General features: G+C 45.5%; 1 protein-coding gene across 3 annotated transcripts in view; it reads left to right on the top strand.

Annotated features, from left to right (window-relative positions):
* The window catches only part of LOC119374550 (sulfotransferase ssu-1), a 459957-nt gene extending 450885 nt beyond the window's left edge, over positions 1-9072 (top strand). For all 3 annotated transcript variants that reach the window (XM_049410983.1, XM_037644696.2, XM_049410984.1), the window contains exon 2: positions 7435-9072. In XM_049410983.1, coding sequence (XP_049266940.1) covers positions 7451-8416 — 966 coding nt within the window. In that variant the 5' untranslated portion in view covers positions 7435-7450 and the 3' untranslated portion in view covers positions 8417-9072. The remainder of the gene's footprint in view (positions 1-7434) is intronic.
* Positions 9073-12726: the final 3654 nt, after the last annotated feature.

Raw genomic sequence — 12726 nt, 5'->3', positions numbered from 1 at the left:
AATGAACAAAGGGGAAACACAGGCGCATCAGTACTCCGCAGTTCGTACAGCTTTCATTTTTTGGAGAATTGAACTTGGCTTTTTTTTTTTTAATAGCTATCTGCAAGCAGTAGTTTCTGTACGTCAGAGATCTCCGACGTCACGAAAGTCTGTCGCAAGAAATTCGAAGGGGCGTCAGCACCAATCAATCAGTTTTTCGCAATTTCCTCCCTTACTAAAGCTCTGTTCGACGTAGGATTGGCACCACTGTGGTCTTCATAGGATAGTCTACTGCAGAAGCTGAACTTCCGGTTTCTCTATTGTGTCCCTTTAGAAGGGACAACGCATTCCTTATACTGTGCAAGAAAAGTTAGAGTAGCGGTGGCGTTGCAAACTAGTATGGGACCAAGATATGGCGCTGCTAAATATCTGTCAAGTTTTGAGGTGATGGAAGCTCAGAGCAAAATAATACTCGAAGGGAGGCTAAGGAATATGAAAGAGAGTAGATGGGCAAAGAAGGTGTTCCGGTATTTGTATAGGAAGAGCGTTGACTCACAGTTGAGAAAAATAATTAAGACACTCACGAGCAAGTGTATGGCTGTCACACTAGGGGTACGGCAACAAAGAGCGTTAAGCTAAAGTCAGGAAGGCGGGGAGGATTAATTGGATAGCAGGGATGGGAAAAAATACGGCTCCTGGTAACTACCGAAAGGGCAAAAATTAAATAAGGAGGAAATAAGGAATACGATAATTGAAGGGGAAGCGCTTTACGGTTTGGAGGGAGGTCGGGTTGCCTTAGAACGCGTAATTATAAAAGCAAGATTCAGTAAAGAAGAAATATGTACATGCTGTGGGGAAGCTAAGGAAACAACAGATCTTGTTCTGATAGAATCTGCAGATATCCAGCGAGGTGTGTGTTTGGGCACGAGCCTACATGAAGCTTTGTGTTTTAGGGACAACAATGGAAAGCTCTACACGTCCGCTGCAGAAATAAGTAAGAGAGTGTTAGAGTACTGGTAAAAGACAGAAAGGACAAAAATAAATAGTTGGAAAAATAAGGTCATTCTGCCGTAAGGGGCAGAGTGCTAGGCTATGAATTTAATCTTTTTCTCTATGGTAAGATTGAATTACTCGAACTAGTCAAGGCATTAGGCCAATTTAAAAAAAAAGTGTTTTTTTTTTTCTTTCTGTCGAGCCTGGTGGTGCATGTCACCGCCCCGTTATAAAGGGGACGCTCATAGCATCCATCTATTCATCCACCGCCCCATTATAAAGACGACACTCACAGCATCCATGCACCTAAGGTGCCTCGAAGCCAGCGCCGCCGTTTACAGAGTGTAGACACTTTTACCCACCCCGCGCCGCCGCTTCTTCCCGGCGATCTATGGGGCTCTTCGATTTTCGAACTTCTGGCAGTTCTCTGGCAGGCAGAGATAGCCAGAGGGTCAGCCAGCTAGTTCCGGTCGGGACAGGAAGTAGCGCCTTGGTCACGTGCGTGGGATGCCCGAGACAACCCGAAGTTGCCCCAAGATTACAAAATCAAACGCTGGGACAGCCAGCGTAATCGTAAACAAACGCTACCGCCGTGGCAGCAAACGAAACTTTGCGCCGCGTGCGCGTTGGTTTTTCTGCATTGCCCGCTTGAAAATATGTGGCTAGGTTCGCTGAAGAGCTGAAGCGATATTCTCGAGCATACGGATTTGGGATACGATCACGTACGTTCGCAAAATCGTGCGCAACTCGCACCGTCCGCGAACAAAACAGCCAGCTGGCGCACGGCGCCACGAAAGCGATGCAAGGTGAGCTACCGCGCCGCTAACGGCTTAACCAGCTCACGTCTGCTTAGTACGTGTAACAGTCGCTGCACAACACGACGCGAAAATCTCGCGAAAGTGATCGTGTCCCCAAAAGAGCACGAGGATCTATCGCGTACTACGTCGCACACACGCGTTGACCAGCTTGCGTTTTGTCATAACTTGAGACACGCGGCGGTATGGGTACCACGAGTGTGCGTTATACATCTAAAATAAACTTCCGTGTGACGCGTCTTCGACTCGTTTTGGCAGACGTTGCCTGAGCCTCTTTACCAGTCCTAAGTGGCACTCCAAAAATCTCATGTACTAGCTCAGCTTTTATTTCAGCTACAGGGGCGTAGCCAAGGGGGGGGGGGTTCAACCCCCCCCCCCCGATATTTTTAGTTTTGCTTGCGTATATATACACGCACACATACAAACGCACGCACGAACATACACAAAGTATGGTTGAATCCCCCCCCCCCCCACCCGAAAAAAATTTCTGGCTACGCCCCTGTTCAGCTACTCGGGGATAACCGCGTACATACTGCATGGAATTATTACTAAGAAGTGGAAAAAGACAAAGCCGACGATGAAAAAAGCAACAAAAGGATGTATACATTTCTGAATTCATCTTCGTTTTTTCACATCGACGCGTAGCATAACATAACACCATATACCTCATATACTGGCCCGTAGATCGAAGTACGCTCGCACGCCGTTCGCGACCAACGAGGTTCACACAAAAAACAATGTCGCGATCGCATTTATTCGATCAGTGCATTTTATCAACATCGAAGACCTAGTTGAAATAGTTAAGTTCTGACGGGGTTTACGCACGCAAACATACGACGGAGCGAAATAGCTAGTTCGATCACAATCGTCTCAGCTAAATGCACATAAAGCACACACGACACCACAATCGAATACTACCACGAAAAAATAATCTCGAAAGGGGTCTCCACGCGTTCGTACGAACGTGTACATAACTTTCGGGACATGTGCACGACGCAGTTACAATGGTTAGAACGCGACAGTTCGCCGCGTTGTTCACGGAAGGAAACTTCACGGGACACATAAGAAAAGCACTAAACATTAGCTCCAAATGCTCGCCGCCACTCGTAATCGCGCCATCTCGCACGGCGGAACGGCGCCGAGCGGCCCGAGCGTAAGGACAAGCAAAGGTGTAGTCCGCAAGCGCCCGCATTGCAATCCGTCAAGTCCTCACAAAGATGGCGGCGAGCGCGTATCGTCTCTTTTCGGCGTCTGCTAGCCCGAAACCTTCCAGAGAGCTTCCGCGACTAAATGGTTCTGGCGACCCTCGGGCTCCCCGCGGGTCGCCAGAACCGTCCAACCCGAGAAAAACGAACGCCAACCGGAACTGCACCGCGGGGGGGGGGGGGGGGGGTCGGAGCAACCCGAGAAAAACGAGCGCGCTCTGGCTGGCTCTGGCAGCCCGCGGGTAGCCAGAAGTGGAAAATCGAAGAGCCCCTATGTTGGCTCGAAAGTGTCAGGCGCAATGCAGCGGCTAGCACAGGGACGGGGCTGTTAGCGCGTTGGTGTTGATTACATCGGTTCTTTGACCAAACGCTATGACAGGTTTTTGCAGCTGTGTTATTGATGTCATGATACACATGACAAGCATGTCATGAGCATTCATGTCGGTACCTGTCGTTCATGTTCGTCATACACGCATATAATTTCATGACCGTCTTATAAAAGAAACTGATGCCCTCTTTATATTACAAATGCAATGAAACGATCTCTATGGCATCGCGATGGCGTCTTGTTATGTATGATGTGACGTACGTGTCAAGCATATTAGGCTCTTCAGGTTATGAATTTTAAGTAATATTGGTGATGCATTAATGTCACATCACGAAAACTTGGTTTACATCAAGGTGATGAAATTCCCGCGAGAACGCCATGACCGTGTACGTCATGTATATCATGACATACATGACAACATATACATCTCGCGATCTGCAATTTATGTCCGACTTGCACATATATTGTCATGCCGAATGCGGTGTATATCAAGTGAATAAAACGAGTTTGAAACTCCAAGACCGTGTCATGCATGTAATGACGTACATGGCATGCATGACATGATATTCACGTTATGACCTGTCACTTGTGTTCCTTATGCACCGTCGTCATATCCTGCCATAACCAACGTAGTGAAACCTCTGCGAGAGCACCTGCACTGTGTCATGTAACTACATCACGACATACATGACATGCATGCATGGTTTTCATGTTATGACCTCTCATTTACATTTGTTACAGGATCATACCGTGCCAATTTCTCGACATTTCAAGTTAATCAAACGGCCGCAAGATCGCGAAGACGTCGGCGGCCATACAGGTAGACAGATACACGCAAAATGATTTAGCATTTATTGATAAAAAGTCTTACGTATTAGCTACCAAGAATTTATGCGCAAACACTACCGTCAAAAGGGACAAACTGAAGCCGATTTTTGCGCATTTTAATGAAAGTGCTCCACCACTGCATGAGGGTCAGTGCGAGCGAACGGGGACGTTTGAATCAAGATGGCGCCCACAAAAAGCTGCGTCTCTGCTTTGTAGTGGAGGAGGCGGACACATCGAGGCGCCCTACAACCATCCTATTCATAGTTAGTTTATATGCACTATACATTTTGAGCATAAATACTGAGTTGTTATTGCGGAGGCCGGTCCATTGCCGGCAGGGGCAGGGATCGGTTTTTCGCAGTGATTAACATTAGGCTATCGCTCTGCGCAAGGGCGGTATCGGTTGTCCAGGGGACTCGAAGCGAGTTGCGAGACTGCACTCAGGCCACGCGACTTCCTGTGGTGGTTCTTTCGCTTCCACATTCGTTTTAGCATCGGCGCCGTTTAAGCCGAGCACTGGTCCGTGGCGCGTGAAAATAAATGATGATCGTCATGAACCGGCACTCGGCGCTCTCTTCATCCCCTTCTTCGTCTTCATCATGTTCCGCTTCGCTCGCAGGACGTGCGCCGATTTCTCCGGTGGCCTGAAATAACGCCGACCGACAGGTGAGAGGACGAGTACAGAGAGAGAGAGAGAAAGAGAGATACAGAAAACTAAAGAAAGAGACAGGAAGAAAGAGAAAAAGTTTCTTGGCGAGGCGGGATTCGAACCCACGATCCGAAGGCGAGCGTCCTAACCACTCGAGTATATGAGTATATAGGCAGGCTGGCAGAGAATAGCATATCGCTTGTATAGTGTAGTGTAGCAAGGGGATGGGAAAGGGACGTGAGGGGGAGGGGGAGAGATAAGCATAGAATAGGAAGAATGACAAAGAAATAAATATGCAGTAATAATAATAATAATAATAATAATAATAATAATAATAATAATAATAATAATAATAATAATAATAATAATAACAATAATAATAATAATAATAATAATAATATCTGGTTATTACGTGCCAAAACCACTACATGATTACGAGGCGCGCCGCAGTGGAGGGCGCCGGGAATTTTAAGTGTCCGCTGTTTTTTAACGTACACTGACACTGCACAATGCAGGGTCCTCTAACATTTCGCTTCCATCCAAATGCGAACGGCAAGGATCGAACCCGCGACTTTCAAAGAACGAAATGCAGAGAGAGAATGAAAGAGAGTACCGAAGGAAGAGAGAGTGACAAAGAACGAGAGAAAGATGCAGAAAGGTAAAAAGAGCAAGAAAGAGAGAGAAAATATATATATATATATATATATATATATTCCGCACATCCCTGAGGCTTGGCACCACTAGTCTACAGCTGCCTTAACTCTTTTTTTTTTGTTATTGATATTATGCAAAGAAGATGTTGGCGCACAGATAGGCCTGCGGCTAGTCCTTAGCTCTTGAATGGATCTAGCATACATCCCAACAAGCAAGCATATAAGTAGGTACATGCAAAAAAATACAAGAACACACATACATAAAAACACGAACACACATATCTAACAACACCGTCATAACTTAAAAGAAGAGGTGCGAAATGCAATTAGTGATGTCTCTCATGTCTGTTCTCACGCTCCCGTGATAGAATGGCAGCTGTAGTCGTTTACAATGGTTGTCGTTCCGCTATGTTTGTTATTAAGAGCTTAATTGATAGCCATGATCATGTGGAAGCACTTGGAATAATAAGTTGTTACTGCACGCAGTCTTCGCCACGACGACGATAGTCTATAGTTCCCTTATAAAACATATTGCCCGGCTAAACGATCTTAAGAGTTTTTTTTTTTTCAACTACTCGAGATCGCTAGAAAAAAAAAAGCAGTCTGGTTCAAACAATTTCAACTGCGTATATACGCCTTTAGGCTGTTTCCAACCCGTTCCTCCACATTCCTCCACATGAGGACTAAAATGGGTTGCAGCTCATAAGGAAGCTATTCGCCGATCCCGAAGGGAAGTTTACTGCTATGTTCGAAAATCAAAATAGTCATTGGGCTGAACATTTATACAAACGCTTCTAAAATATTTGCTCCGACTTAACGCAACAAAAACATAACAAAAATACATAGACTTTTCGCCACCTATGCGGGGGGCGTCCTCAACATAGACTGGCACCAACAAATCGGCTTGCAATAACAACCGCGGCCCCCTACCGGACATTTACAGGGGCATTAGTGACTAACAGTGGACTGGGCGACCTCCGCTCACTTGCTGCCTGTGTATACTAAGGACGCCACCCGCACAGGTGGCGAAACGTCTATGTAACTTTGTTATAGTTTTGTTGCGTTACGTTGGAGTATATATTTTAGAATCACGCACTCACCCGGCTTTTGGAACATTTTTGGAACATATATGCTGTATCCTCCGTCAATCTGCCATGACGGGCCGTTGGGCGCACGCGTTTTAAAATCTGATATATTCCCGATTTTATTCAATTATAGCAATACTGTCTTTGTAAAAAGCGACCAGTCAGATGAACATTCTTGATTATGAAGTCATTGCGAACAGGGTTACATCTGTTTGAATTTCGTAGGAAATAAATATTATTATTAATAAATATTATTAAATGTCTTGATAAGTTTATCGAAATATTCATTCCGCAAGTACTACCTGAAATTTTTGGCGCACCTAATTTTTCTTGCGCTATAATTTACTTTGATCTATAGCGAGTTATACTTATGAGGAGACAAATATTACTTCAATGGTGCGCTTCCATGAAGCCATGTGTCGCGAAATCCTCGGTGACGCTACATGCCGCAGAGTTGGACTCCATGGATGCGCACCATGGGACTAATCTTTGTCAGTTCAAAAATTAGTTTTTAGCATGTGAATATCTGTCCATGCATATCTGTTGCTTCAATAAAATTCTCAGTTGATAGTTTGCGCTGTGTTCGTGTTTGTCCTTGCTAGTGTTACCATCTTTTTCGCGCTCCACCACTTAAACATGACTTACTAACTCGCTTAGCAGTCCGTCCTTCCGACCTAAAATAATCTTGCAGACGCACTCGTCGTTTAAACGTTTCTAAGCGCAACGATAGTGCAAGAGCACCATTGAATGCGAAGCATAACTTTTTTTCGTGGTGCCAGCATCCAGTTCGTTGTTAACGGAGTTCCATCAGGTAGCTTTTGCTCAATAGCCAAGAACCACATGTTTGTGGCTGTACAGAAAATTAATTATCTTTTCATTTACTTTACTTTGATGTGCAGCTCAAGTTCCTCAAGAATGGAATGGAAGGAGCGATTCTATCAGCAGTACCAGGAAGTCGACGGTTTCTACATCAGCAAGAGCTTTCCCGTGGAGTGCGTGCGCTCAGCTCTCCGCTACAAGGCGCAGCCGGGTGACCTATTCATCGTCAGCTACCCAAAATGTGGCACAACATGGATGCAACACATTGTCTATAATATCATAAACAATTACCCTCCCCCGAAAAACCAGCTGCTCAGCTGGATGGAAATGCCTTTCCTCGAAGCACAGGGAGCCGAATCAGTCGACGACATGAAGAAACCCGGTCCAATCAAGACCCACATGTCCTTTCGGTTCCAGCCTTATTCGAAAGACGCCAAGTATATTTACGTAGCGAGAAACCCGTACGACTGCTGCGTCTCCTACTTCTACCACACGAGAGACATGCCCGAATACAACTTTCAAGACGGCACCTTCGATAAGTTCTTCGAGATGTTCCTGGAGGGCAAGGTCGACTTCGGTGACTACTTCGACCATTTGCTATCGTGGTATGAACATCGAGATGATCCGAACGTCCTGTTTGTTACCTACGAGCAGCTGAAGAAGGATGTGCGAGCGTGGGTCTTCAAAATTGCCGACTTCATCGGGGATGAGTACGGACAGAAGCTCCGGGATGACAACGGTCGGTTAGAGAACGTGCTGACGAACATTAGCTTGAAAAGTATGAGAGAATGTGTGAATGAGTCCATGCAAACCTCATTCGATGTACTACAGGCTGCGATCGGCAGGAACGTGCCAAAGTGGATCGCTCTGCTGAAGGAAGCCGTCGGAGCCGAAGCCTGTGAAAAGCCAATGTCCGGAGATTTCGTTCGCAAGGGCGTCGTAGGTGATTGGCGAAACCACTTTTCGGAAGACCAGGTCAAGCGGCTACAAAATAGGATTGAGGAAAAGACGCGAGGATCTAATGTAATGCACTTGTGGGAGGACGTAGATATTCCGCACTAGAAGTTTTTCCTTGACTGTAGAGAATTTCTAGAAATTCGTACCGTTAAAAAGTCCCTAAACCACTCCGATTTCAAAGATGTGGGAATGGTTTCTTTCTCGCATTCACTACCCTTCCTACTCGCGATAGGTCTTCCTCGCCACGTATTTATTCATAAATCACGTCTGAAACGTAAGCACTAAGCTTTGAGCCTATCAGGATTTCGCGCCTTTCGGCTACACGGTGTTATCTCCGCTTGAAAAGTTTAAAAGACTCAAAAACGACGTGAAATCAGTCCTGCAGGCTGTGAGGCAAGAAAGAACGGGTGGGCTACTGCATGGTAAAGCAGAGTAAGAGACAATTTACGACTGATATTTCCGGCCTATGAACCAATCAGGAGTATGTACCCTAGGGACGTCACTGAATCACCGTTCTGTCGTCACGAAATGCGCTAAAAAGGCGAGAAATGCCGAGAGAGAATAACGCGTTCGTTTCTTTCTTTTTTTTGTATTTTCAAAGACTCTTTAGGGGTCCTTTAATGAAATGCGATTGAATCATGCATTCTATCCTTATCCTTAATTTAGTTCGTTGTAATTCGTTCTTCATTTGAAAGGCAATGCACATAGTATGTTCGAGCAACGACAGGACTTCGCCGTAATAAAGTGTGTTCTTGAACGTTCTTGTGGATGATTTCCTGAATAATTGGGTAGTTAATTGTCTGCAGAAAATTACTGCATTTTTTTCCTTCTAGGACTAAAAGCGCGCGGCACAAGTTCGCAAGTATTATATGCTGTGTATACTTGCAAGCGTGCTATCAGTTCCGAATGAAGAATGGGTATTGTGCATATCAATGTACTAAGCGAGTGCTTGCAGAATGTGTGGGCACATTGGTGCTTGAATTCTCTGTTCACGATAATTTCAGAATGGTCAGGCGTTTGTGAATTGGCAAACGGGCTCATTGTACTTCCTTGTTGCGTCGTTCTTTAAGCTTTGGCGCTATTCGTTGAAAATAGTTCCTGTTCAAATGAGCTTTTTCTGTCTCGTCGCCAGATGAGCATAGCCATGTCATATTTCCACGCGCACACTCTTAATGTCGGCACTGATTTGCAACGGTGGAATAGCACTGAGCCACTCTACCAATTGCTTTCTATTAGGTAGAATCTCAGATCGGTATTAAAATTGGACGTTGTCCTGTTAGAAATTGTCCAAATACCAATGCCTTTAACTGGTAAAATTTTCGTATCACTTCCCGTATTCAGAGCTGCAATTATTATGAAAACTGAGCAAAAGAATCGACAATCGCTACAGTATAAGCGAACTGAGTAATGTTTGAGGAATGCTACTGCCCTCATTAAATTATTGTTAAATTCAGGCCCTAAAAGTTATGGAATATTTAATCGTGCAGCTCTGCAGATAATGGTAACTTAACCAGCCCATCTGTAGCAGTTACATTTTTAGCTTTACATATAAGCAGATTCGTTATATCTTTGTCATCTCTAGCTGTATAAGTGGTGGCGTAGACTGCAGCCATCCTGGTCTCCAGCTGGAAACTTCTGACAGTGAAACCAAGTGGACAGCAGTAAGTGCTAATGAAAAATGCTTTCCTGGTCAAGCGCTCCACTCAATTTTAGCTATTTCGTTTCTTTCGGATTCATTTATTCTCTCACTGCCTTGCGCTGTGGCGCTGAGCCGTGCTCCGTAAGGTATGAAGAAGATAGTTACACCTTTCTTGTCATAACCAGCACTAACCCTGCACATTCCTTTAGAACATCACAAAGCTCACGCATCATGGCACGTGCGTGTCAGAAGAGCAGGGCACGTAAGGCGATGAACTCGACCAGCAACGTCGTTGCGAGAAATCACGCGGAGTTTGCGTCTTTGCATGTGTTTGATGCTGAAAATACCAACCATGAAAGGTCGAAAGAGGTAAGAAAAGCAATTTTCATTCAGTTGCGTACGAGCAGTAACGAGTGATGATTAGCGCCATAGAATGATAAGAAATCGGTACAGAAAACGCAAGTCCGTATGGAGTTAGCTTTGTCGGGCGACTTGGTAGTTTGTTGATGAATAAATTCATTGCGACACAGCTCGGCGTTGTTCTTATAGTGAATGTTAACTGTGCCGCCCTTGCCGAGGATTTTTTAAGCCTGTCATTGCTGGGAGTCAGCTATCGAGGGATTGTGATTGCGCCTGTTCTCTGGTGTGGTTTACAAGTGGTCGTCAATGACAGTGCTGCTTGTACGGCTCAAACGAAGCAAGATCGCGCACCCAGTTTCTGAACCTGTACTGACAGCCAGTGACGTAATACATATTTCTGCTGCCGCTCTACATTTTAAATATACGGTCATCATCAGCCTGTCTACGCCCACTGCAGGGCAAAGGCCTCTCCCATGTTCCGCCAATCAACTCGGTCCTGTGCTTTCTGCTGCCACGTTATACCTGCAAACTTCTTAATCTCATCTACCCACCTAATTTTTTGTCTCCCCCTCACGCGTTTGCCATCTCTTGGAATCCAGTCAGTTACCCTTAATGACCACCGGTTATCCTGCCGACGTGCTACGTGGCCGGCCGATATCCATTTCTTCTTCTTAATTTCAACTATGATATCCTTAACCCCCGTTTGTTCCCTGACCCACTCTGCTCTCTTCCTGTCTCTTAAGGTTACACCTATCATTTCCTTTCTATCGCTCGCTGCGTCGTCCTCATTTTAAGTTGAACCCTCTTTGTAAGTCTCCATGTTTCTGCTCCGTAGGTAAGTACCGGTAAGATGCAGCTGTTATATACCTTCCTCTTGAGAGATAGTGGTAGACTACCATTCATGATTTGATAGTGCTTGCCAAATGAGCCCCATCCGATCCTTATTCTTCTAGTTATTTCACTCTCATGGTTCGGCTCCGCGGTTACTACCTGTCCTAAGTAGACGTACTCCTTTACAACTTCCAGCGTCTCGCCACCTATCGCAAAGCGCTGTTCTCTGCCAAGATTGTTCCACATTACTTTAGTTTTATGCATATTAATTTTCAGACCTACTCTTCTACTTTCCGTATCCAGTTCAGTAATCATGAGCTGTAATTCGTCTCCCGCGTTACTCATCAATGCAATGTCATCAGCGAATCGCAGGTTACTGAGATACTCTCCATTAACTCTTATCCCTAATTCTTCCCAATCTAGGGCCCTGAAAACCTCCTGTAAACACGCGGTGAATAGCATTGGAGAGATCGTGTCTCCCTGTCGTACGCCCTTCTTTATTGGGATTCTGTCGCTTTCTTTATGAAGGACTATAGTGGCTGTGGATGCGCTGTAGATGTGTTCGCTGGTGAGGATCAGGTAACATCAGACCTGTTGAAAGACGGTGGAGAGATTATGTTAGAGAAACTGGCCACCCTGTATACGAAGTGTCTCTCGACAGGGAGGATACCAGAATCTTGGCAGAATGCCAACATCATCTTGATCCATAAGAAAGGGGACGTCAAGGACCTGAAAAATTACAGGCCCATCAGCTTACTGTCCGTTGTCTACAAGCTATTCACAAAAGTCATTGCTAACAGAATTAATAGGACATTACAGTTTAATCAACCAAGGGACCAGGCAGGATTTCGTACAGGCTTCTCAACAATAGACCATATTCATACTATCAATCAGGTGATAGAGAAATGCGCGGAATACAACCAACCCCTATACATAGCCTTCATAGATTACGAGAAGGCATTTGATTCGGTGGAGACATCAGCAGTCATGCAAGCACTGCGGAATCAGGGTATCGACGAAGCCTATATAAACAAATATACGGTACCGACACCCATATTCTAGAACGTTCCTTTATACAACGCTTCACCTTGATTGAGAAAGTCTATGGGAGCGCCGTGTCTAAGCAGAACAAGTTACTGCATATCAGCGATAACCTGCAGCGATTCTTGAGAAGCGCGGCGTCATTTTCAGTCGAGCAGCGGCGCTGTGCTCAGCTCAGTGAAGTGAAGGACGAACTTCGAGTCGAGGCTTGTTTGAGACTACGGGGGTTAGCCATCCCCGGACATGCTGATGGAGCTGCTGGTTATGGCTGGTGGTTGCACCCGATCAGTAGTGCCATGGCGCGATGCATACATTGCTCACGCGCAATGCAGACTTCCAGACTCCGTGTGTGCATTACACCACAAACCATGAGAGCGTCTGCTAGCTGACGCAGCTGGTTCGTCGTAGCCATGGTAGCAACGCCGTCAAAAAGAGTCGTGGCGAGGCACTGTCTGAAGGCCACCATGAGACGAGATTTCCGATATGTCTCTATAAGAAGTGCGCTCTCATTGGAAACGGCCTTTGATGTCATCGGGAAAGCGAA

Source organism: Rhipicephalus sanguineus, chromosome 11 (assembly GCF_013339695.2).
Source record: "Rhipicephalus sanguineus isolate Rsan-2018 chromosome 11, BIME_Rsan_1.4, whole genome shotgun sequence".
Lineage (NCBI taxonomy): Eukaryota > Metazoa > Arthropoda > Arachnida > Ixodida > Ixodidae > Rhipicephalus > Rhipicephalus sanguineus.
The sequence above is the reverse complement of the archived record's forward strand: the minus strand, read 5'-3'. Positions and strand labels throughout refer to the sequence as shown.